Raw genomic sequence first — 24417 nt, 5'->3', positions numbered from 1 at the left:
TTCTCAGTCAGTAGAACCCATCCTCATGCTTATTACAAAGCCCTCCTCCCCAGGCCCTCATCCTGAACACTGTTTCTCAGTCAGTAGAACCCATCCTCATGCTTATTACAAACCCCTCCTCCCCAGGCCCTCATCCTGAACACTGCTTCTCAGTCAGTAGAACCCATCCTCATGCTTATTACAAACCCCTCCTCCCCAGGCCCTCATCCTGAACACTGTTTCTCAGTCAGTAGAAAAGGTCACAGGAACTTTGCTAGAGATTTACTTTGCAAAGGAGTTTGTTTCAATATAGCCGTGCCTAAAGCTTCGTTGTGGTAGCTGTCACATGGAAACTTTCCCTCAAAGTTTTACAGTGTTTAAATATGTGAAAAACAGATCCCTTGGCGTCAGACTCCAGAAGTTTTGGCCCAGAACTGCCTCAGTTGCGCGGACCTCAGTCAGTTTCACTCTTAACCTCCCTGGGATTGTTTGCGGACGGGCTGTGACGCTTGCAGGGGTCCCCGCAAAGGGTTACTGAAAGGAGACGCCTAGCCTAAAATGTTATTACTGGTGGTGGTACGTCAGGCAGTGGCTAGCATGTGAGGAGTGCTGTACCCCAGGATATATACCCCCAGATCCTTGCCCTGCCCAGACAGGACTGTGAGAAAGGAGCAAGGGGCCACCTGATGCTGCAGTTCCACTCACGGCCACATGGGGGCAGAAGCACCCAGACAAATCAGAAACTTCCCCCACGCTGCTTAGGCTGTGTGTAACCACAAATCTGGAAAGATCTGGAGACCCCAGTCCACCCACATGTCGGACAGATGGAGACCGGGATATCATGGGCACCACACAGACAGCTGTTTGTGCCAACACTGCAGCCACTCCCCCGCTCCAGGGACACTGAGGATGGTGGGTATCTGGACCATGGGGGCTCATTGATTCTGAACTCTGTAGCTTGAACACTCCCTCCCCTCTGGAAGGCTGGGGTGACTGACAGGTATGCATCACATCTGTTCTGGCCATCATTTTGGGGTCAGGTGGCACAGCCCTACCTCTGTGAAGTCTCAAGGCTGGTGGCCCTATGACAAAAGCACAGGCCGTGGGCTACCCACCCTGCGCAGAATCCTACCGCCCCCATTGGTCTGTGTGCCTGGAGACCTTCAGGCTTCCCTGTTTTCTTTTCTTCTTGTTTTTTTTTTTTTTTTTTTTTTTTTTTTTTTTTTTTAAAGATTTATTTATTTGCCGGGCGGTGGTGGCGCACGCCTTTAATCCCAGCACTTGGGGGGCAGAGCCAGGCGGATCTCTGTGAGTTCCGAGGCCAGCCTGGGCTACCAAGTGAGTTCCAAGAAAGGCGCAAAGCTACACAGAGAAACCCTGTCTCAAAAAACCAATAAATAAATAAATAAATAAATAAATAAATAAATAAATAAATAAATAAATAAATAAATAAATATTTATTTTATGTATATGAGTGCTCTATCTGCATGTACACCTTTATGCCAGAAGAGGGCACCAGATCTCATGATAGATGGTTGTGAGCCACCAAGTGGTTGCTGGGAATTGAACTCAGGACCTCTGGAAGAGCAGCCAGTGACTTTACCAGCTGAACCATCCTCTTCTTATCTTTAAAAGGGGATTAAAAGACAGCGCCCCATTCAGTGAGGTCCTTAAAGGAGGAAACGAGTTTAATATACGAAGTGCTTAGACCATTAGTGTTGTAAAGGTGCTAAGGGACCAACCTCTCTGTCAGGAGTGTTCTCCTCCCCAGGCTCCTGGTCCCATTCCCCGCCCTCTTAATTAGCCATCAAAAACCACACACACATAAGAATATAGAATTTTATCTCATTTTAGTTAAAAAAAATAATCGTACCACTGAATGAAGAAGTAGCTGGTTTTTTTTTTTTTTGAGGGGGGAGGAGGTGGTGAGAGGGGGGACCAAAAATAAAATGCAGAAAGCCCAAAGTAAAGGGAATTTATATTCATCTGTATAAACATATCCACTAAGGCAAGCAAACCCAAGCCAGGGCCACAGCTGCTGGGCTGGGCTGGGCTCAGTCCCTCCGATTCTCACGGGTTCTAAGACCGAAAAAATAAAACCTTTGCAAGTTCCCCAGGGGGGAACTGGGGACTCTTGGGGCATTGTAGTAAAATAAAGAGATATCGAGTTTCGAAAGCAGTGACACACTGAACGTTGCATAACAGTGGCCTCCATGGCCATTCACTTGGACTGGGTGACGTCACAGTTTCACAACACAGCAACAGATACACACGCACACACGTGAGCGAGCACATGGGAGCGATGGAGGAACGGCACGGGCTTCGCTATGGCCTGCCTGGTGATGGATGGGCTTGGGGAATCCCCATGCGTTCCAGGTGTGGGCAGGACAGGCAGGCGCCCTCAGGGGTGACAACCCAGGGAAGGACAGTGTGAAGGGGTGCCAGCCCCATGCCCTCCTGCCAGTACACACAAACACATCAGGCACTCCCTGGGGAACCAAGGCCGAGCGCCGAGGTCCTCCCTAGGAAGGCCAATCCCTTGGCACCCCACCCTCCTCTCCACAGCCCCTTGGGACCCTCAGCTTGTTCTAGCAGTCGGGTGTCAGAAAGTGACATACCTGCCCCTCCCCGCGGAGCCCTATCACTCACGTCCCCATGGCATGCCTAGCAGAGTGTAGCCGGTGAGGTAGATTCAGTGGCCTTCACCCTGCCTGGCTGGGCCCCATTTATAGCAAGCTAGAGTGCTAGGGCCTGGGTCTCTTCACCAAAATACAAGTCCCTCCACTTTTAGCCCCTTGTCTATCAGCCTAGAGTGCGAGGCCTGGATCTCTTCTCCAAAACAGGAGTCCCTCCACACCCAGCGGGGAAGGGGCTGATCTGTAAGGAGGGGACTCCTCTCTCTCTGCTGGTCCCTATCTAGGAGGGGGCCATGAGGCCCAGGGCAGGGCGGCCTAAGGTTAAGGGTAGGTGGGGGGAAAGCAGCTGGTACACAAGGCAGGGGCGTGAATGGGCTGGAGCAGGCAGCAGTGTGGTCAGAGAGGAAGGGAGAGCGGGAGGGAGCAGGGACGGCCCGACCCCTGGGGAGACTCCGGAATGAGATCCGCTCACAAACAGCTTAGAGTTTAGTAGTGGTCCTGGCCCCCACAGACCAGGACTCAGGCTTGTCTCCCACGGGTCTCCTGTACCCACCCGTGCCCCCAGACTGCTCGCCGGGCAGGGCCGGGTCTGGGCCTTAGCCCTGGCTACTTGAAGGTGGATTGTAGCTCCTTAAAGGCCGCCTTCCGCTGCTTCACCTCCTCAGCCTGCTTCTTCCTTTCCTCTTGCTCGGCTTTGATCTCCTCCTCAAAGCGGCTGGACACGTTGATGGCCTGGACCTGGGAGCGGGGAACGGGACACAGGTCAGAGATGCGGCCTCCATAGTTATTACTCCTGGGAGTTGCTCACCTTCTGGCCCAGGCTCACCAACAGTGGCCCTTGTGAGCCACAGTTACCCCTCTGTGCCTCTGTCTCTCTCCATATAGAACCCGGCACACAGTAGCTGGCCACAGGGGCTCGTCGGGAAAGATTAAAATAATGCGCTGGATAGAGCCCAGCTGGTAAAGTGCTCGCCTAGCATGTATGATGTCCTGGGTTTAAGCTGTACTTCAAAAAACGGAGTATGGCCGGGCGGTGGTGGCGCATGCCTTTAATCCCAGCACTCGGGAGGCAGAGCCAGGTGGATCTCTGTGAGTTCGAGGCCAGCCTGGGCTACCAAGTGAGTCCCAGGAAAGGCGCAAAGCTACACAGAAAAACCCTGTCTCGAAAAACCAAAAAAAAAAACCAAAAAAAAAAACCAAACAAAACGGGGTATGGCACTGAGCATCTGTGATCCTAGCACAGGGGGAGACAAAGGCAGGAAGACCCGAAGTTTAAGGCCAGCCTGGGCTATATGAGACCATATCTCTCCAAAACAGAGAAAGAGAGAGAGGAGTATGAGAGACAGAGAGACAGAGACACACAGAGAATATTCACTGGTAGAAGCAGCACAGGGCACTGCAGGCAGGAATGATGCCCTTGATGTCCTGTCCTGAGGCAAGGCGCACAGGTCTGCTAATGAACCCTGACATCGCTATCTAAGGTTGGAAGAGAGAGAGAGAGGAGGCGGGGCAGCCTGGGGAAGGAAAGGTCTTAGTTTGGAAAAGAGGAATAAGGAAAGGTGAGGGCCTGGGTGGGCAGGACTCAGGAGCCGTTGGACCAAATGTGTCTCCCTCCATCTACGTATGTGCTGAAAGGGAGGAGGCTGCACACACAGATGTCTGAGGTCTGAGGACCCCTCAGCTTCCTCCGGGGTCGGGCTGACAGGGCAGGGTCTCTAGGGAGCAGTGCTGGCTGTCTCCCTCTTTAAGACCCCCGTAGCCCTGCACACCCCACAGGGTCAGCTCCACATCTCCTCTGCAGCCTCAACAGGGCCAGGGAGGGACTGTGCAGTCCTCAGTCTAAACGGTGTCACCATACAGCTGGACCACAGTCCTTGGCTCCTCACCTTGGCCTCGAAGAAGTTCTTGGCACCCTTCACGCCCTCTGTGGAGACGTCGATCTCAGAGAGGCGGGCCAGGACGTGCAAGCCGCTGTCTTCCTGCAACTCCCCTGCCGCCGCCTTGCGGAAGATCAGAAGGAACTGCGGAGGGAAGACGCAGGGGTCAGCGAGGCACACCTGGGACAAAGTCCCCGGACACACCCACGCCTCGGCTCAGATCTCTGTAGAAAGGCTGTGTGCTCACCTGCAGGACCTGGAGTTAGAGCTGGGCAGGCCCTATCTTCCTGGTGGGCCCTGCCAGGACCTTGGGCTAAGGACCACACCCAGCTCCCACCCACGGCTGGCTTCAGCCTGCCTCTCCTCTTTGCCACCCACTGTTCCCGGCCACAAATCTGCACTGCATTGCATTCACAAAGCCCCGGAGGGACCTCGCTCCCATTCTCCAGTATGAAGATGGTTCGGAGACACAGGTTCTGGAAGGATGGGAATGGATACTCTCTGACCCCAAGCCATTCCCGCGGACCACTTTGAATTCTTCCCTGGCCCCTTGTCACCTCCCATATTCCAAGAAGCTCTTGACAGCCCCCCCCCGTCCCGTCCACACCCCCCCCCCCACCCCTGTCTCTGTTAGGGCCAGGGACTCTCCCAACACCTACCTCCCCACACAGGCAACCCCATGCTGTTGAAGGCCTAGAGCCGCTCTGAGCCTCCATCCCTCCTGCCAGTCCCTAAACAGGCTGGGCCACAGCTTCTGCCTCATAGAGTACGTGAAGCTACCTCACACCACGCCTGGTCCCCTCGGCAGTACACATCACTCCTTCTCAACCAAGCACTGTATAAATCCTCTTTTAGGTGCCTCCCGGACCCTCAGAGCCCACAGCCTTTCCCACAACTCAGCCGGGCATACAGAAATCATTAAAAATAGTTGGCTGTGGTGGCTTACACCTAGAATCCCAGAACTTGGGAGGCTGAGCCAGGAGGACACCTGCCAAGAGTACCTTGCCAGCCTCACAAATAACAAAAGCCACCCAGTGCTCAGGTGTGGCGGGGCTGGGAAGCAGCCTGGGGATAGACTTACCTCCCGGAAGCTGAGTTTGCTGTCAAAATCCTCATCAACTTCATTGATCATGCTCTTCAGGCCCAGGTGAGTCTGGGGGGCCCCCAGTTTCTCCATCATGAGTTTCAGTTCCATCAGGTCGATGAAGCCATCTCTGCCGGCATCATACCTGTGGATGCAGGGAGGCTTAAGGACACCCTGATGTGCTCCATGTCTGACTGTGCAGCGAAGCCTCAAGCCTGGGACACAGGAAGTGGTCAATGTCTTCCTATCATAGCTGGAAGGGACCCCACCACATGCTCGGGCAGCATCCTGTATTCTTAGCAATGCTAATTCTCACACAAACCCACGGCTTGAGGGAGGAAGCCACAGCCTCCTGTACTGAGTGTGGTGTGAACAAGAACTCATACCATGCCTGTGGATTCAGCTATTTGGTCTAGGCACCTCTGCTGGCACTTGAGGGGGTGTCTCGGTCTCACCCTGGCCGGATCTGTGGCTCCAGTTAGGTGGTAGGCCCTTGTGAGCCGGGGCTGAGACACTCTTCACAGTGGGGGCTGTGGGATGTTCACAGAAGTAGCCCTCCTGGGCTGTGACAGTCAAATGTCTCCCAAACACTGCCAACTGTCTCCTGTGCAAGTGTGTGTGTGTGTGTGTGTGTGTGTGTGTGTGTGTGTCAGGGGTGGGGAGGCAAAATCATTCCCAGCAGCCGGAGGATAGCATCGGTGTGGAAGGTAGTCTCTTATTTGTTTTAGACAGTTCTCAATATGCAGCCCCGGTTGTCCTGGAAGTCACCACGTAGCCCAGGCTAATCCTTGCACTTGTAGTGATCTTCCTCCCTCCGCCTCCCACATGTCGGGACTACAGACGTGCATGGTCATGCTCCATTATTTATTTTTTTGTGGTGCATTCCACTCCACCACTAAGCCACACCCCTTCACATGGGATCAGTGGTTCCTTTCTAACACGGCACCCTCCACACGGGGATCTGACTTCCTGCTCCAACTCATGCTAGGTTCCAGGAGAGAGTAGGAGGGAGACCAGCTCCCTCTTATTCCCCCAGGGTACTGGAGCAGGGGGAAATGAGGAATTTGTAGATAGAAGTATATAGAGACGGTTAGAAAACACAGGATAGCCTTGGGAGGGCCTGGATCCTTACCCACCAGCCCCTTCTGTCTCTACTAAAGGGCTTTTAAAGGAATGCCAAGGGGTGGAGCAAAAGACCTCCCCCAGCACAGCCAAGTGCAGACCATCCCAGACACCTGGTGACCTCGAAAGTGGTCCAGCCATCCCCCAATGCAGCCCTGCTGTGGAAAGCAAGCTCAGGTCTCAGCAGGAAACCTTTGTGGGCTCCCACAAGAGTAAAAAGCACCCAATAGGTGCTTAGACTGTTGAAAACGTGACTCAGGAAGGAATTTGGAGCCAAGAATCTCAGCAGCCTTGTGGACGACTGTGTCCAGGAGGGAGGGAGGGAGGGTCATGGTCACATGGGGCGGTGGACCGGGGTGTGTTCAGGAACAGGCTCTTCTGGGAGGCTGCAGGGAGTGGCGGGGAGTGCTGGGCAGCCTGGCACAGAGCCAGTTGATAAGGAGGCCTGTCTCTGTCCTTCCTTCTTTCCTCTGCCACCAGCCGCCTGGTGGAGACAGGCATGGGTGAGAACGGATCTAAATGCCCCTTTGCTGTGGTCACACTCCTTGTGTTGTGAGTGGCCAGAGGTGGCCTCCAGCCCGTTTCCCAGCTGGTAAGGTGCTGCCCACACCTGAAGCAATGGCTTTGCTTGGAGGTCCATCAGGCCTTCTTGTCAGGGTGACTGTCTCTTGGGACAGAAGCCTGGGTAGAGTGGCCTCAGGGTGACATGCGGGGCTTTTCTGGTACCCGGGGCCTCCGGATGGACAGGTGACGACAGTTTGACACAAAGGTGCTCAATTACAGACACTGGGTGCCTTCCCTGTTTATCTGTGGGTCCCCCTTTGCCCCCTCCAGTTACATACAGCCACACCTGACTTTAGACATCTAACAGCCCCCAGGAACTAAAAACTGTTTTTGGATGGGAGCTTTACTGCTTGCTTTGATTTAACACTCTTCATAAGCAGAGGCTCAGAGAGGCTAATTGGCCTGCCCAAGGTCACACAGCAGTAAGGAAGGAGCTGGGCTAATACCCCAGGGCTGGTAGGCTGATGCACTTATCAATCTGTCTGTCTGTGCCCAGCCTCCTCCTGCGTCCTGTGGCCACCTGCAGAACAGTGTCTGCCGGGAACACCAAGACAAGCATCCGTGTGAGGGGTATAAATAGTTCATGCCTGGATGAGTCAGGCTTGGAAGCACAGCAAACATTGGCTTTGGGACCATGGGTTCCCTACAGAGTGAGAGGGCTGGGTGGGGACAGGCAGGCTAGTGGGCCCTGAGGACAGAGGGCCTGCTGGGGTGGGGGTAAGTATGAGAGGACGTGGTGGGATGTCACTGAGGCAGGCAAGGGCTGTGTGTCATGGCTCAGCCTCCATCTGCAGCAGGAAGGGCCCTCGAGATGACTGGCCACCCCTCCGTCACTGTGGTATATCTGCAGGTGGTGGAGGGCTGGGTACCTGCTGCATGCCTTTGACAACAGGAGTTGTCAGCCTGATGAGGGGCTTGCCTTTCCCAAGGCGAGACACAAGGATGCGTCTCCTTTGTGCCGCTGAGCACCACAAAGTCCTCCAACTTTCTGAACTCGGATTCTAGTGAAGTCAGAGATGGCACGTCATAGTTCTGAAATCAGACTGCCTGGGCTCCCCCTCAGCACAACGCAGAATGTGTGTCCTTTAAAGGACACCTGGTAACATCTGGACCCATTTTTGGTTGTCTTAACTGGGAGTCATGGGTTAAGTTGAACAAACACCAAGGAAGACGCCTACAACATCCAGGACAGTCCCCTACAAAGAGAATGGGCCAATCCTCTCTCAGTCTCTTTCCTGAGGCTGTGCTAAAATACCCTGACAAAAAGCAGCTTGGAAGAAAGGGTTCTATTAACTCCCAATTCCAGGTGACGGCCATGACGGCTGGGGAAGTCAAGGCAGGGGCTTGAAGCAATTGATCACATCATACCCAGCATGGCAGAGATAATGAACACATGCTCGCTGTTCTCGCTTTCCCTACTTGTCCTAGTTAGCTCCAATTGTCAACTTGACACAGCCTAGAGTCATCTGAGAAGGGAATCACCATGAAGGATCTGCCCAGATCAGATGGGGCTGCAAGTCTATCTGCAGAGGGTTACCTTGACGGTTAACTGACCAGGAGGGCCCAGCCCACTGTGGGCGGCACCATTCCCTGGGCTGGTGGTCCTGGGCTGTATAGGGAAGCTATCTGAGCACGAGCCAGAGGAAGCAGCATTCTTCTACGGTTTCTGCTTCAAGTTCCTGCTTGAGTTCCTGTCCTGACTCCTCCCAATGATGGTCTACGATATCGAAGTGTAAGACAAATAAATCCTTTTCTCCCCAAATTGTTTTTGGTTCAAGTGCTTTATCATAATACAGGAAGGAAACTAGAATAATAATGTTACATGATTAAAACCCAAAATGGGTGCTGGCGGCTCGAATACTTGGTCTTCCCAGATCAATTAGCATAATACAACCCCTACAGACATGCCCACAGGCCAACCTGATCGAGACAATCCCTCACTGAGGTTCCCTTTCAGGGGACTCTAAACTGTGTCAAGTTGACAATCAAAATTAACCATCAGGGGTCCTAAACCTCACTGGATCAAAGTTGAGAAACCCAGATGTCATGGTGCCTCTTGGTTACTGGGAGACCGGCCTGGGCTCCTAGATGCCAAGCCCATGGCAAAGAGTGCTTACCAGGAACAGCTAGCTCTGCATGGTGGCTATCACCGTGAGATTTTGTTATCTTGCCAAGTAACCACTACGTGCCAGGCACTTGGTTTTTATATGCTCAGCTATCACAGCAGGTCAGGACTAGGGAGGGAGATCATTGAGGAGGGGACAGCTTGGGATTCAGACCCCATGTCCCTTGTTTTTCTGGGTCCCCAGTGGGACCTACATTCAAGGGTCTAGGCTTCTTTCAAAGCCAGAACAACTCAGTCTAAAGGAAGCTCACACCGTATCTACACTTGGATGTCAAGTCGGGCTGTGGATTCCCTGGTTTCTGGCAGCTTCAGGCTGGGCCAGGCCAGGCCCCAAACCACAGCTTACATCAATCAAAGGTCAATCAATTACTAGGGCTGGGCTCCAACCCAGGCTGACTCCAGCCTCTGGGGGACAATGGAGGGGTTGGCTACAGTTCCAAAAAAAAAAAAAAAAAAATCAATCCTCAAGGCAGGTAACAGAGTCAGAAGCCTGGTGCCAGGGTGAGAGGTAGCCCTGGAGGTGGTGTTCATTCCTCAAAGGTCCTAAAAACGTACATCTCCGATGTGTCTGAGGCTCTGATGTGGCCTCAGGCTGGAGTGGCAGGGCTAACCTGACCAAAGACTTGATTACATGCTCACATAGAATCCAAACTCCAACTCTGCCTCTGCTGGCTGGGTGGCCTAGTTGGCCACCTGTCCCCATGAACCTCACCTTCAACATTTCTACCAAGCAGGTTACAGAACTCACTTTGGGACTGAGGCAAGGATTGCGAGATGGTTCAAGCTGACTCTTAGCCCAGGGCCAGGCCCACAGCAGGTACTTAATACGTGCTAATTGACAATAATAACCAAATGTTATTGTCTGCCTTTAGGGATCTTTTTTTTTTTTTTCCAAGACAGGGCTTCTCTGTATAGCTTTGGAGTCTGTCCTCGAACTCACAGAGATCCGCCTGCCTCTGCCTCCCGAGTGCTGGGATTAAAGGCGTGCGCCACCACTGCGCAGTTCCTTTAGGGATCTTAAGGGGCAAATGCAGATATAAAATGGCCAGCACACAGTAGGTGCCTAAAGCCTGTTGATGTCATCGAGATCATGCACCAGATACTACACTGAGCATTTCCCACCCTTACTATGAAGATGGCAGTAACAGGGGGACAATAAAGCCACCCTGGACCCCAAAGCACCGCTGCTCAATGCGGGCCAACATCTGGTTCTCAGCACCCCAGTCAGGCAGCTCGCCATGATCCGACTCCCTCTCTTGGCCTTCTGGGGTACTGCATCATAAAATACACACACACACACACACACACACACACACACACACACACACACACACACACGCCAGAACACTAAATCAAAAAAAGAAAGAAAAGAGAAAAACCTTAAAAACAACAAAACCAAACCCCACTATGCTGGAGCTGAGTGGGATGGCCCTTGCCTATAATCTCAGCACTTGGAAGATAGAGGCAGGAGGATTGCAGTGAGTTTGGGGTCATCTTGGTTTACATAAGAGAGTTCAAGGTCAGCTGGGGCTGTCTTAAAAACAAAGAAACAAAAGAACCCATGCTGGCTTCTCCAAGGGCTTTGATAGTGCAGGGCTGGGAGGAGGGGCTTAGGTGGAAGTGATGAGGGTGGGGGAGGGTGTGTGTGTGTGTGGGGGGGGCATAACTTACTTATCCTCTACTAGGCCTGACTTAGGGGTCTGGCTAAGCTGAAGGAGAAAGGAGCCCCAAGCTGCACAGCTCTGGGTCTCCCTGCTTTCCTTTCTCTAAGTATGGGGGGTGACAGTGGGGACTGTCCCCATGCCTCCAAGCTGGTGAACAGTTGTTTCAGGTGGCTGGACATGGTGCCTTGGCTGGGGAGGCCCTCTTACCCTACAGCCCTTCTGAGCAGGAATGGAGGCTCCAGGAGGCTCAGAGGATCCAGGAAAAGGAAGGTTAGCCCTCAGGGTTCATCCACATAACCTGGCCTACCAAGAGGGCCGTGATAAACCCAGGGTCACACAGCAAGAGGGATTCTACTAGCTATGGGCTCTTCCCATCTTCGGCCTCCCTCTTCCTCCTGGACCATTGGGGTTGGGGTTTTCTCATGTTTTCAAACATCTAGGCGAGGTGGGGGAGGGTGGGCCCAATCTTCCACTTGGGGTTGGCCCAGAAAGGCCAATGTCACCCAGCTTTGTCAACAAAACTCCCAGGCTTTGGAGCTCAGCACCTTTCCCTAGCAGTGGAGAGAGGCTGTGGGCCTGGAACCCGGCCCACATTCCTGCCTGCCTCCCCCTGCATAGTTCTCACCAGGGGAGGGCTCAGCAGCTGCTGCCCCGGATGCCAGCGACAAAAATCCCTCCCTTCAGCTGCTGCCCAGGCAGACAGACCCCGTCTTTAGGTCTGAACACAGTCCTGTAAAGAAGCTGGCTTCCTCCTAGTCTCTCCCCTCCCCAAGTTCTGATAATCCAGAGTCACAAGGGTGGGCAGTGCCTAGCTCCAAGGACACGCAGTATGAATGCCCGGCCCGGTGTACCCGGGCAGGCCCCTTTCACAAGGTTATCCTTAGTGGATACTGGGCAAATTGTGCTGTGTCTAATTCTCAGTACAGACATCCCTTTTCAACAGATAAGGAGCCCGAGACACAGAAAGAGAGTGCGTGGGCCAAGGTCAGCGGGAACATGGGTACAGATGGGCTACAAACGTGATAAAAACCACACTAGCTCCTGATGCCTCTAGACCCGGTGGGAGAGCTCCAGAACGGGAAAGGGTAGTTCAGTGAGGTCACTTCACCCAGCCTTCCGTAAGGGCCAAATGCCTGATGCAGGAGGCTCCCCGTTTCCTAAGGTGGGTCCCTTTGCACTGATCGCTCCCCCCCAGCCCCACCCCTGCTGAGATGCAAAGCTGTTGCCCCAGCAAAGGGAAGGGGCACAGGGAACCACAGCTGTCCCTTCTGGCACCCAGTCCCGGCCTGTGCTGCTGGCTCCAAGGGGCCACAAGATAGACTGCTGAAGGAGTGCTTTTTACAGGTTCGGGACCCCCAGTCTGTGCGCTACATTATTATCACAAATATCTATTTTCAGGATTATTAAGGAGTAAGTGTAATCAAGAATACAAATGGTAAGCACAGAGTAGGTGCTCCAAACCTATTAATTCTACTATTAAGTGGCTGTATTTTGGGGCCTCCTCCATCCTGTGAAGGAGGGGTCTCAGTGGATCCTGAGCCTCTGTATCCTCAGAGATGGGAAGGCATCCCTGAGGATAGGTGACACTTTGCTAGCTGTTCTGGCCAGCCTGGGCCTGCTTGTCTCTCTCTGTGGGACGTGCAGGTGGGTCCCAGTAACGACAACTCAGCTTGGCGTGCCCCCACTGACTGACTCATGGGAAAAGCCGGCCGCGTATCACTTCTCCTTAGGGCAGAATCTGACTTTGATCGCCTGTCCTAAGTCAGGGGTTTAGGCAGGGGCCACTGTGCAGATGCTCAGTCTCCCTTGCCCCAGGTTTCCAGAGAGCCCTCAAGCTGACAAGTACTAGCTTGGCGGCTGTCATGGCTCAGTGTTGTCTCAACCTCAAGGCTGACACCACCTACAGGCTGAGCCACGGTGGCAATGTGGGAGCATCCCGTCACTGCTCTATTTCCCGCCCACCCTTATTCGTCACTTATGATAGGGATTACGGAGACTTACTTAATGTCTAATATAACCCGGCGAGTGTTAGTTACACACTCTTGACTCCATTCATCTTATTGCTGAATAGCTCAGACAAAGTCACCTGCCTACAGTCACCCGTAAGAAACACGGCAGGAGCCTGGTACGTTGTCTTTTTTTGTCCCTCTCTTTCAGCGGTACTTGGGATTAACCCCAGGGCCTCACGCGTGGTACCAAGTTGCACTTGAACCCACTCTGCAACACAAGCCAGCCTTGAATTGTCTATCCTCCTGCCTCAGCCTCCTGAGTGGCTGGGATGACAGGCCTGCACCACCAGGCTTGGGAGGCACTAGCACCCAACACAGGGAGACTTGTGGAGATGCATATTCTGATCTGACTCTAGGGCACAAGTGACGCTGAAGGTCTATGGAGGAGAAACCAGGGTCCGCTGTCAGACCCAGGATGAAGTGATGCCCCTGCTTCTTCACTAGCTACGGGACCTGAATCTGCTGAGACTCAGTCTCCCTACCTGTGAAGAGGGTGGTGGGAATCTTGCAGGATGTTAAAGTATTAAGAAGGGAGGCAGCAGGGCTAGAGATGGCTCGGCGGTTAAGAGAACTTGCTACTCTTGCAGAGGACATGGGTTCTATTCCCATCACCCATATGGCAGCTACAACTGTCTATAACTCCAGTTTCAGGGGATCCAATGCCCTGCACAGACCTACATGCAGGCAAAACACCCATATACATAAAATACTAACACTAAAATAAGTAATAGAAGAAGAGAGTCAGGGTCCTGGCACCCAGTGGGTCAATAGCGGTCCCCATTCATCAGCCAAATGGCTGAGTCTAGGAAGGACTTCCCGCTCAGCACTGCTGGGCCTGGTCCCAGCTAGCCACACCTGCCTGGCCCTGCAGCCTCTGTTCTTGCAAAGCAGAAGTCCATCAAAAAGGCTGTGGGCAGCCAGAAGGAACTTAGTGGCTGCGGGGTGTGGGGGCTGTCCTTTCAAGAGGCTGCAAAGTATCTAACTCCTCTGCCAGGCTGGCCTTGTAGAAACTCTTTCTGGCAGCACTGATGACCCTGGGGCCTGGACTCTTCCAGCTGAAGCCGGCCTGGACCTCAGGTGACAGAGAAAGAGACAAGTGTGAAGAAGGGAGGGAGGCAGATGGGAGGTGTAAACCAGAAAGTCCCCAGAAAGGGGTGGGGGAAAGGTGACTCAGATGCAGAGGGGAAGTGGGAAGAAAGGAGAAGGGGCCCATTGTTGGGAATCCTCCCTCCCTGGGGTGTGAGGCACCCCAGTCCCCACTAAGCTCGGCTCTGGCTTCTGCAAACGAGGATCTGACAATGTGCAAACACACCTCTAGCCTCCTGGATCTAGTCACGCAACTAGCGCTCAGGACCTTGGTCAAGTGACTCAACCTTTGAGGCTAAACTGACCCCTAAGCAATACAGGTGAGTTCCCCTGGGACTCTCTCCAGTAAGGACAGGGCCCTGGGACATCTTAAGCTCGACACCACCCACAGGAAGCTGCAGTCTTTCCAGATGGTAGAAATACAGAAGCTTTCCATTACAGACCCTTTTGGCCCACCGCAGACCTCCTACTGCGGACTCCCTAGGTTCTGAGGCCTTCGGCTGGAATTTGCATATGCAAAATCTTAGGAAGCTAGCTCATGGGTGACAGGCAGCACCCTGGTCTTCTAAGACCACCCATGACCTTCACTGTCCCCAGATGGTATCTGCCAGTTCTGGTTTAAGTCACTCAATTCTTAGCGGCCCCAGAAGAAACTGAGGCTCAGAAGCCCAGTACCCTGCCCAGAGCGACCTAGCTGGGTGACAAGGGGCTGTGTCCCAGCTCTGTGTCACCCCGAGGGCTGCTGTATGCTCTTCCCTCTTCCTCTGCCACCTGCCTTCACGTAATTAAGTGATAATGAATTCATCTCTCTATTTTTGTTATTTATCAAAGCAATATGTAGCTGTCAATCAGAGCGTCTGTTGGGCAAGAGGAAAGAGGCGTACAGGCTGAATCCCTGTCATTCTGGCCCCAAAGCAAAGGACTGCTGCCAGCCTAACAGCCTGGCAGCTCTGTTGGGGGGAAGTGGAGGCAGCCAGAGGCTCATTTCGAGCTACCTCAGTGTCAGCGTTGATGACCGCCACCAGGGCCAGGGCATATGCTGACCGTGGGATTGTGACGGCAGTAACTTAGTAAGTACCGATTCTGTGCCAAGTACTTGGTTGAGCACTTGAAAGCGCCATCAGGGTTAGGAAAGAGGCTCAGAAAGGGTTAAGTAAGGTGCTCTAGGTCCACATGTGGCTAGATCCACAGCCGCCCAGGGCTGCAGGCTGCGTCAACCAGGAAGGGAAGAGAGAAGGGGCAGGTGGACCCAGGTGCTTGTGATGAAAAGCTCCCGGCCAGAAGGAAAAGGAAGCTAGCCTGCCTGATGCAAGAGGTCGTGAGATGAAGTGGGCAGGGCAGGGGTGGGGGAGGAGGGGAGGGAGAGGCTGGGCGGAGGGACAGGGCCAGTGCCAGCCAGCAGGACAAGGAACTAGGGCACCTTCCTCAGATTCCACAGCAGATTCACAATTCCGTGGCTGCCTGCCTTTCAGGCAGGTGTCGGCTTACAGAGAACCCTCCAGAGCTCTTCCTGGGCTGTTGTCAGCTGGGGGGGGGCATCCCTGAAATTCTGTGGGTCTGTCCCATACCTTTTGGCCATGGAAGCTTCTAGAAACAACTTTGAATGAATGGGCGGGGGCGGGGAGAGAATGAGAGCGAGCGAGCGAGAGATAGATAGAGAGAGGGAGGGAGGAAGAGAGAGAGGATGAATATAGCCCGAGGCTATGGGGTGGGGGGGAGCTCGGGCTCTAAGAGCAAGGCCTCTGTGCTTGGCATCAGGCAGAACTCAGCACACGTCATCTCTAAGCCCTACCTTCAGAAAAACCTATGATCCTGAGCAGGTCACTTCTCCCTTCTGTGCCTCAGTTTTTCTGGCTGTAAAATGGGGAGAGGGGCTGGAGTCAGCTGGCAGCGTGGGGGATGGCAGCGCCTGCTGTTTCCCCCCAGTTTCCCTCCACCACTGACCTAGGGCCGCATCTGCTCACCCACACTGAATGGCTGGACCAGAAGACAGCACAGTAGTTCTGATGAGCATCAAGGCTCAAGACCTTGTAGGAATAAGGCCAGAACATAGGTGCCTGTGAGAATCATCACACACAGCCCATCCTTCTTGCACTGGGGTAGACTGAGGTCCAGGGATGACACCTCCTAGCTGTGGCTGCCAGAGGAAAGCCAGCCCCACTTCCCAGGGGCACTGGCTCCTCTCCTCCCTGCCCCTCTGCTCTCAACAGAGTTCTGGCTGCGATCCTGGGACCTGCTGGGCCCCAGGAGGCAGCAGTCACTTGCACAGTGGAAGCAGAACAAGCATTTTGTGCTCTGAGAGGCCGTCTGTGGTGGTTCCCAGCCGGACTCGGCTGGGCTGGGCTCCTCGGGCACAGTGAGGCCTTGTTTCCCTGAATACAGCATCAGCAGCTTTGTGCCCCGGCCAGGGACTCTGGCGAGTGGCACTTCCTTCCCCTGAGGTCCAGCTTTCTGGCCCCTTCCTGCCCTGTCACCCCTCCCAACACCCCGGCCAGCAGTGCCACTGCCAAGAGGCAGCTCTGAGGAGTCCACGAAAGTGCTTCTCCACTAAACGTGGTTCCCCAAAACAGCCTGTGTAAATTGAGTGCTCTCTGCAAGCACAGCTTCCAGATCGTTCTCTCCACTGGTTCCCCACCAAAGTTATCTCTCTCAAGCTTGCTCTTTAGGGCTATCTGTGTTCCCCCAAACACTGCCATGGTCTGGGGGATAAAAATACTACAGAAACACAAGAGAAGGGTGACTGGAGGAGAAAGGTAAAAGGAAAAAGGCTGGCAGTGGCTGCCCGGAGGAAAAGTCAGCCACACACACAGAAAGGGATGTTGGGATGTGTTTCAAGACATTGACGCAGGTATCTGAGATAGAAAACTCTGAAGGGAAGATCATGGCTTTCGGAGCTACTGGTCCAAGTATCCTGATCCTACCATTTTGTAACCGTGAAGTCTTGGTAAGTAACTTTAGTAGTCTGTGGCCGGACTCCATCTGTGCAAGGGTGAAGAAGCTATCTTGGGTCACAGGGCTGGTGGGAGGCATGCACGAGCTCCTTCTCAGCCCTATCGCTTCACGGATCTATGACACATGTGAATACCCTCAGGACTACCCCACAGGGCAGCTCTACCTGGAAGTCACAGCTGCCCTAGGGTTCAAAAGGAAGGAATGTGGATTCCTGCTCTCCAGGCCTAGTCAGTGGAGACTGACCAGGGTCCTCTAGTCCTTGAACCTCCACATAGCGGTCGGGGGTGGCATTCTAGCAACAGCACGGGCTTCTAGTCACCCGAGGCTGGGAACCAAACCCTCTTCCCCTGTGTGAGGGCTAGCTGTGGGTGTGGAGAAGTGAGAAGTGGGAAGAGCCTTCTGAGCCCTGGATGTCCGGAACGCCCCCTTCCTGGCTTCCTGGTTGGTGCCTGGGCACTGCCAGCTGGGTGTGGCTGGGGCTGCCAATCCTTTACCTGCCCACTGTTTTCCGCTATGGGACTCCCTGCAGACCCCTCCAGAACTCAGCTTCAGTGGTTTTTACCCCGTCTGGGGTGCACTCCAGCCTAGTACCTATAGGACCGACTGTTCCCTTTCCAGGAACCCTAGGTGGCGTGACAGGAAGTAGGGATGATTGTCCTATGGAGGGGAACTGGCACCATCCCTAGCCCCACGGGCACTCGCTTTCTCCCCCTCCATATTCTTTGATTTTTGTGGGGTGTGGAATGACTGAGCACACAGGTCTAGAGGATATCCTTCCAACCTGGTAAGGGTACAGCTTGGAATCATAGGAACTGGAGGGTAGGGGTGGGAGTCCCTAGGCAGGGCACATAACAAGGGGCCTCCTTTCTGCCCGGAGGCAGTATGGGCACCAGGGATTGTATGGGAAGGGGGGGGCTGCTGCTGGGGAGAGGCCATCCTTCTGATGGAAAGCAGGGGAGTCACCACTACACAGACACTGAGTGAAGGGGTTGGGGGAGCAGGGATGTGGACCCACAGTGTATGGAGGAGATCTAGGGCCCGAGGAGACTCTGTCCTGAAGGGATGATAGGGGAGTTACAAATGTTTGTAGACTGGGGGACAGGGACAGAGGAGCCCTTTCCTAGCAAGACCACTTGAGCATTAAGGAAATGGGACCTGGCCAACAGAGTGGGTGGGAGGGGGTGGGAGGGTCTGAAGGGTTTTCACCACAGTAAGTAAACACAGAATAACTGGTGTGTGTGTGTGTGTGGGGGGGGGGGGGGGGGGTGTCCCAACCTAGAACAAGAGGGACCAGAGCTCAGCAGAAGAAATTAAAGGGCCCTAGTAAAAGGCAGATGACTGTCACGGGTGCCGGGAATGACCCCCTCGGGAGGCACTAGGGGTGCCTGTACCGCAGTGGGGATAGGGAGTCTAGTAGTTGGGAGAGGAGGGGAAGCCACCGGCCCTTTCTCGGTGTGTGTGGGTGTAGGGTGGTGGTAGGCGCAGTAACTAACAGTGAGAGGGCAGTCGGCACCCTGTGTGGTGCTGGGGACTCGCTGGAGACCTGTGATTATCTGGAAGGAACCTCGGGTGCCCCCAACCCGTGTGGGGTGTCCTGAGGGCAGCACCAGAAGGGGAGGGGGGTCACGTGCCAGGGCCAGGAGGGAGGGTCTCCAAACCCACTTGCGCTCTGGACTGGTGGGTCTGGAAGCCTCGTGGCCCTCTGGAAGAGGCAGCAGAGTTCTCCACCCTGGTGAGTCAGGGTCCTGGGGGAGCCTGACTGGGGGATACTGGGGGTTCGGGCCCGAGGCCGGGTCTAGGGTGGCGGGGAACGGGGCGCGAGGGCACTCACTGCTTGAACATCTTCTCCATGTCTTTGATCTGCTTCCTGGAGAACTCCTTGAACTCGGTGTAGGGGTTGAAGACGCGGCGGCTGGGAGACTGCGGCTCGCCGATGCCCTGGTTGAGGTCCGCACGCCGCAGCAGCTTGGCGCTCAGCTCGTCGTCCGCGCTGCCCAACGCCTGGGCAGCTTCGTCGGGAGCCCCGGCCGCCGCCGCCGCCGCCGCCCCGTTGAGCCCCGGCTGCTCGGTCGCCTCGCCGCCTTCGCCCTCCATCTGCAGCCTCCGGCTCAGCTTGCTAGCCAGCTCGTCCGTGGCCATGGTGGCCCGCGCGCAGCTGCCTCGGCCCGGCCCCTGCTCCGCACCGCACACTCGGCCGCGCTCTTCCTCTTCCTGACACTCCCCGCCGACAGGCGCCGCCCCGAAGGTGGGACTTAGGGGACCGCCCACCCCCGGGCCGGCTCCCGCCGCCCGCGCTACGCGCCGAGTCCCTTTTGGTCCCCGGGGAGGGGGTCAAGTGCAGCCTGCTCTTCAGCTCTTCATCATCGCCCCCTCCCCCCCCGCGTGAAAAGTCAACATCCCTCCGGTGACCTCTGGGGGACCGCCGAGCCCTGGGAGAATCTCTAAAAGGAATCTGGTTTGGGTGGGTGTCCCAACCCTGCGAGAGGGAAGAGGGTCCGCTCGCGCAGGAGGTGGGTGTGTGTTCAGGGACTGGAGAGGGGCGCTCCCCGCAACCCCTTCTCTGGAATCCCCACCGTTTGTGTCTCTGACACCCTGTCGGTTGCCATGGAGACCACTGGTCGTGCAATCCTGGGTGTTCTTGGTAAGGTTGCCGGAGTCTGAAGAAGGTGGACCCTGGCGCTGGAGTCCAGTTAAGATGGTCCCCAGAGCCGGGGTGGCTGGCATCTTTCAAGGGTGGGGCAGCGGTTGTGAGGGAGATGGCACCCTACCGGAGTCTTCAAAGGTCCCCAAAGAACTGGGAAAGGGGAAGGGGCTCGTCCTGTTACACGATGATTCAGCACAATAGCTGCTTGATCTGGTTGATGTCTGGGACTCCACCTTAGTGGGATTTCAGAGAGATTTTGATGTTGCCTCCTTGATGGGGATCCCAGAGGAGTGACCTCCTCCCCAAAGGCTCAGGAATGGGGGCTGGAAAGGGAGAGTTCAGAGGATTTGGCTCAGTCTGTCACTTCAAAACCCCAAATCTGGGCTGGAGAGAGGGCTCAGCTCTCGAGAGTGGTGGCCGCTCTTGCAGAGACTGAATGAAGATCGGTTCCTAGCACCCATACAGGGGTGTGGAGGTTGGGGATGGCAAGTCAGGGAGGCCTATACCTCAAGGTTCAGGGGATCCAAGACCCTCATCTGGCCTCCTTATGCACCTTCACTCGTGTGCACGTACCCCCTCCCCCACATACACATAATTAAAAATAAAGAATCTTTGAGCAGGGCGTGGTGGTGCAGCCTTCAGTTCTAACACTCAGGAGGCAGAGGCTGTGAGTTCAGAGTCAGCCTGGTCTCCATGAGGAGTTTCAGGACAGCCAGGGCTGCATAGCGAGACCCTGTCTCAATAAACAACCAAACAACCAACCAACGAACGAATGAATGAATAAGTAAACCTTAAAACTGCAAAGCTACGGAGCTCCACTGCCAACTGCAGGGCACTAGCCATAATGCTGATTCCCAGGCCCCACCTAGACTGACATGTGGGCCCTTTGGCATCGGGGGTCCAAAAGGTTGCTTTCCGTGAGCACCTGGGGGAGGCGTTATTCTATGGCACAGATGGGGTGTGTATTCTCTCCGATGTGAGGACAATGCTGGAGACCCAGATACTGCCCCCTCTCGTAGGCGAGGCTCGGAGAAAACCTGGGGAGGGCAGGCTAAAAAGCAGTGCCGTGGAGACAGAGGGCACCCACGAGGGTGGGTGATGCAGGCCTGCCACAGGATGACTTGCAGAGGAAGACATTGATCAATATTTGTTGACATGTTCAAAAACATTGTTGGATTAAAAGGTATTTGAAAGAATAAAATGGACACCAAAGGATCTGTAATTTAGAAAATTCGAAGCTTTGATTCACTGTTTGTGAAGTTGTTAAGACTAATAATGGTGCTAAGCTTAAGTGATTTTGTTTTCTTTTTTTTTAAATTTATTTTTATTTGATGTGCATTGGTGTGAGGGTGTCAGATCTTGGCATTACAGACAGTTGTGAACTGCCATGTAGGTGCTAGGAATTGAACCCAGGTCCTCTGGAAGAGCAGCCAGTGCTCTTAACCACTGAGCCATCTCTCCAGCCCGATTTTGTTTTCTTAAAGACCAAGAGTTATATGTTGTTAGCGTTGGGTGTTCTGGTCCAGTTACTTGAGAAAGAAACAAAGGGAAGGAATGTATTTTACTTACTTAATAGAAACAAAGGGTGGGGAAGGAGGGAGCAAAGATTTGAATATTTAAATTACGTCTGCACATAACCTAGGTTTGTCCAGATTGCCCTTGCAAAGTGGGTAGGTGCCCTTCAGAGCTCTAGAGAGCCTCAGTTTACCTAAACTTATGACTTTATTTTAGGTGGAGTTCATGCAGCCCAGGCTAGCCTCGACCTCACTGTAACTGAGGATGATGTGCTTCCGATCTTTCAGCTTTCTAAATGCTGCGAGTTTAAGATGTGTGCCCTTGGACCCTGTTTATATGATGCTAGAGACTGAACTCAGGACATCAAGCACGCTGGGCCACGGCTTTACCCTTTGATCCACGTCCCCAGCCCCATTTTTTTTTTTTGTTTTGTGTTGTTTTTGAGAAAGGGTCTCACTTTGCAGTCGGAGGACTTGAACTTGCTATGTGGTCTAGGCAGACCTCAGACTGGAGATTCTCCTGCCTCAGCGTCTGCGGTGCTGTGATCACAGGTGTCTGCTATCCTCGCAGGACATTGTGACATCTAAGAGTTCTGTGGGACACAGAAGTGTCTTCAGTGTGGACAGTTACATGAAGGGTCTGCTGTCTCGAAAAACAATGCCTGTGAGAGAAATCTGGGGTTTGAGTTTGAATTCTTTGAAGGATATCTGTGTACGTTAAACTCTAGTTAACATCCCACTTAGCTTGCATAGGTAAAATCCTTGGGAAGGAGGCTGGACACTCTTACTAATTATTATTCTTTGGGCTGCGTGCATGCGTGTGTGTGTGTGTGTGTGTGTGTGTGTGTGTGTGTGTGTGTGTGTGTGTGTATGTAGGACCAGAGGACAATTCTTAAGGGGTTTTTCTCCCCTTTCATGGTGGTGGCACTCAGTTAAGCACCTTTGGGATGACACTCAGTTAAGCACCTTTGGGATGACACTCAGTTAAGCACCTTTGGGATGGCACTCAATTAAGCACCTTTGGGATGACACTCAGTTAAGCACCTTTGGGATGACACTCAGTTAAGCACCTTTGCCTGCTGAACCATCTCAACAGATGTTTGCTTTTGAGACCTGGGTCTCACTCTGTAACCCAGGCTGGTTCAGAACTCACTAGATAGTTCAGGCTGGCCTGTAGCTCCCAGAAATCCTCCAGTTTCAGCCCTCTGAGTACTGAGATTACCCAGCTTGGAAAGCTCTATAAACAACTCTTGGGTTTCCTATCTCTGTGCACGTGCGCGTGTGTCTGTCTGCATTTGAAGGACAGAGGCCAACTTTGGCTGTTCTCTCTCAGGCACCCTTCACCTTGTGTTTTGAGACAGAGTTTCTCGCTGGCCTGGAAATTGCAGAGCATATTCTTTACAAGAGTGTTGGGGATTGAACTCAGGTCCTTACACTTACATGGCGAGCGAGTACTTCACCGCCTGGCCTGTCTCCCAATCCTAGGTGAACTTCCTCATATTTCTCAGGGTTTACAGAACTCTGAGGCTCTGGGACATGGGAGGCAGGTGCACATTGCCCTGCTGTCCCAGAGGCAGGCTGCGGTCTTCCCTAGAGGGCTGGCTGCCAAGACCAGAGGTGCAAGTAGGAGGCTGCATTTCATTTAATTTTTTCTTTCTTCTTGGGGTCATTGGATTTCAGGGAGATTTTTTTTTTTCCTTTTAGAAACTAAAGCAATAGCAAGGGAGAGAAAAGCAAAGGCAGTTGATGGGCTCTGACTGGAGACAGAACTTCCAGGAAATGCCAGTTGGCTCTTTATTAGGGGAAGTCCCTTTAACAATGACCATGAGTTCTGTGAGGTGAGCATGGATTCTGGCAGCAGGAAAGATCTATTCTGGTGGCACATTCCAGCATTTGGTCACGAAGAAAGAATGATCTTCAGGAAAAATCACCCCCTCAGCAAAGGATTTCTACAGAGGTTGGGGCGAGTGAGAGCCAATTCTGACGCTCTTGCAAGTGGGAGCCGGGGAGACTTAGTCATCATTGACATGTCTTTTCTGCCTCCCACATTTACTTGTATAACTGTCTTCTGGGGAGGGATGAAGTCATATTCGGAAAAACAACAGCAGTTTGAAAAAGAGAAGGGATGGGCTGGGAGATGGCTCCGTGGGTAAAAACAGTTGCTATGCAGTCATGAGGACCTGAGTTCGAATCCCAAGCATCCACACTTTAAAAAAAAAAAGCTAGCCAGGCAGTGGCACACCTTTAACCCCAGCACTTGGGAGGCAGAAGCAGGTAGATCTCTGTGAGTTTGAAGCCAGCCTGGTCTACAAAGCAAGTTCCAGGACAGCTAGGACTGTTACACAGAGAAACCCTGTCTAAAAAAAATAAATAAATAAAAGAAGTGAGTGTGGCTGTGAACACTGTAGTCCCAGCATTAGCCCTGTTGTGGCAGGAGAATCACTGGGGTTTGCTTCCAGCCGAGCTCAAAGATCAGTGAGAGACCATTTCTCCAGGGAATAAAGCATCATGACAGAGTGGGACACTCGATGTCACCCATGTGAGTGCACACACACACACACACACACACACACACACCAAACACTTGCACTCAGGCATGCCTGCATACCCAGAGAAGACAGAAGGGAGAAACAAGAAAGGGTTGGGAGGAGCTCTGGGTTGACCAGAGAGGGCAAGACCATTGGGGCACATTCCAGAGTCTGACAGAACTGGGTGGTCCCTTCAGCCCTGGGATTCTGGGGACTCAAGAAAGGGATTAGTGAGGGCTTCAGAGATAACAGTGGGTCAGAGCATGCCGTATGCAGCATTTGCCTAGCACTCGGGAATGCTAGCATACTAATTAATCACTATAAACATCCACAGTCCCTGGGAAGCCCCAGATAGACCGAGAAAGATGCGTGGAAGTCAAGGGATCCATCAATACTACTCGAGGCAAAGTGGTGATGGCCGGGCGAGGGGTCACAGTCTCTCTTCAGTCTCTTGCAGCATCTGGAGGCCACTCAGTGGGTACAGTGGGGGTAGTAGCTGGTGTCAGCTGGGGACCTAAGGCCCCCTTGTGTGGAGAAAAGGGAGACGATGGTGGGACCATTTGAACTGTTTATAACTCATGTATAGGGCTTTCTTTTGGAGTTATCTTGGAGATTATGAATTGACTTGAGAAC

At 53.5% G+C, this 24417-nt stretch overlaps 1 protein-coding gene across 1 annotated transcript; it reads right to left on the bottom strand.

Moving 5' to 3' along the window:
* Nucleotides 1–1812: 1812 nt before the first annotated feature.
* Nucleotides 1813–19351, bottom strand: Efhd2 (EF-hand domain family member D2). The gene is made up of 4 exons (XM_052716050.1): nt 18930–19351; nt 5574–5721; nt 4502–4636; nt 1813–3353 (listed from the first exon to the last, which is right to left on the bottom strand). Exons 1-4 carry the CDS (start codon nt 19235–19237, stop codon nt 3222–3224), a joined length of 723 nt encoding a protein of 240 aa, XP_052572010.1. The 5' UTR covers nt 19238–19351; the 3' UTR covers nt 1813–3221.
* Nucleotides 19352–24417: the final 5066 nt, after the last annotated feature.

Source organism: Peromyscus californicus, unplaced genomic scaffold (assembly GCF_007827085.1).
Source record: "Peromyscus californicus insignis strain IS unplaced genomic scaffold, ASM782708v3 Scaffold_5__1_contigs__length_169319896, whole genome shotgun sequence".
Lineage (NCBI taxonomy): Eukaryota > Metazoa > Chordata > Mammalia > Rodentia > Cricetidae > Peromyscus > Peromyscus californicus.
The sequence above is the reverse complement of the archived record's forward strand: the minus strand, read 5'-3'. Positions and strand labels throughout refer to the sequence as shown.

Excerpts from the sequence above, each read along its gene's own strand:
- Efhd2 (XM_052716050.1), bottom strand. The coding sequence starts at position 19,237 with ATGGCCACGGACGAGCTGGCTAGCAAGCTGAGCCGGAGGCTGCAGATG. Across the intron at positions 5,722-18,929 it reads ATGGAGAAGATGTTCAAGCA|GTATGATGCCGGCAGAGATG; the intron begins GTGAGTGCCCTC and ends CTGCATCCACAG. Across the intron at positions 3,354-4,501 it reads AGAACTTCTTCGAGGCCAAG|GTCCAGGCCATCAACGTGTC; the intron begins GTGAGGAGCCAA and ends CCCCGCTCCCAG.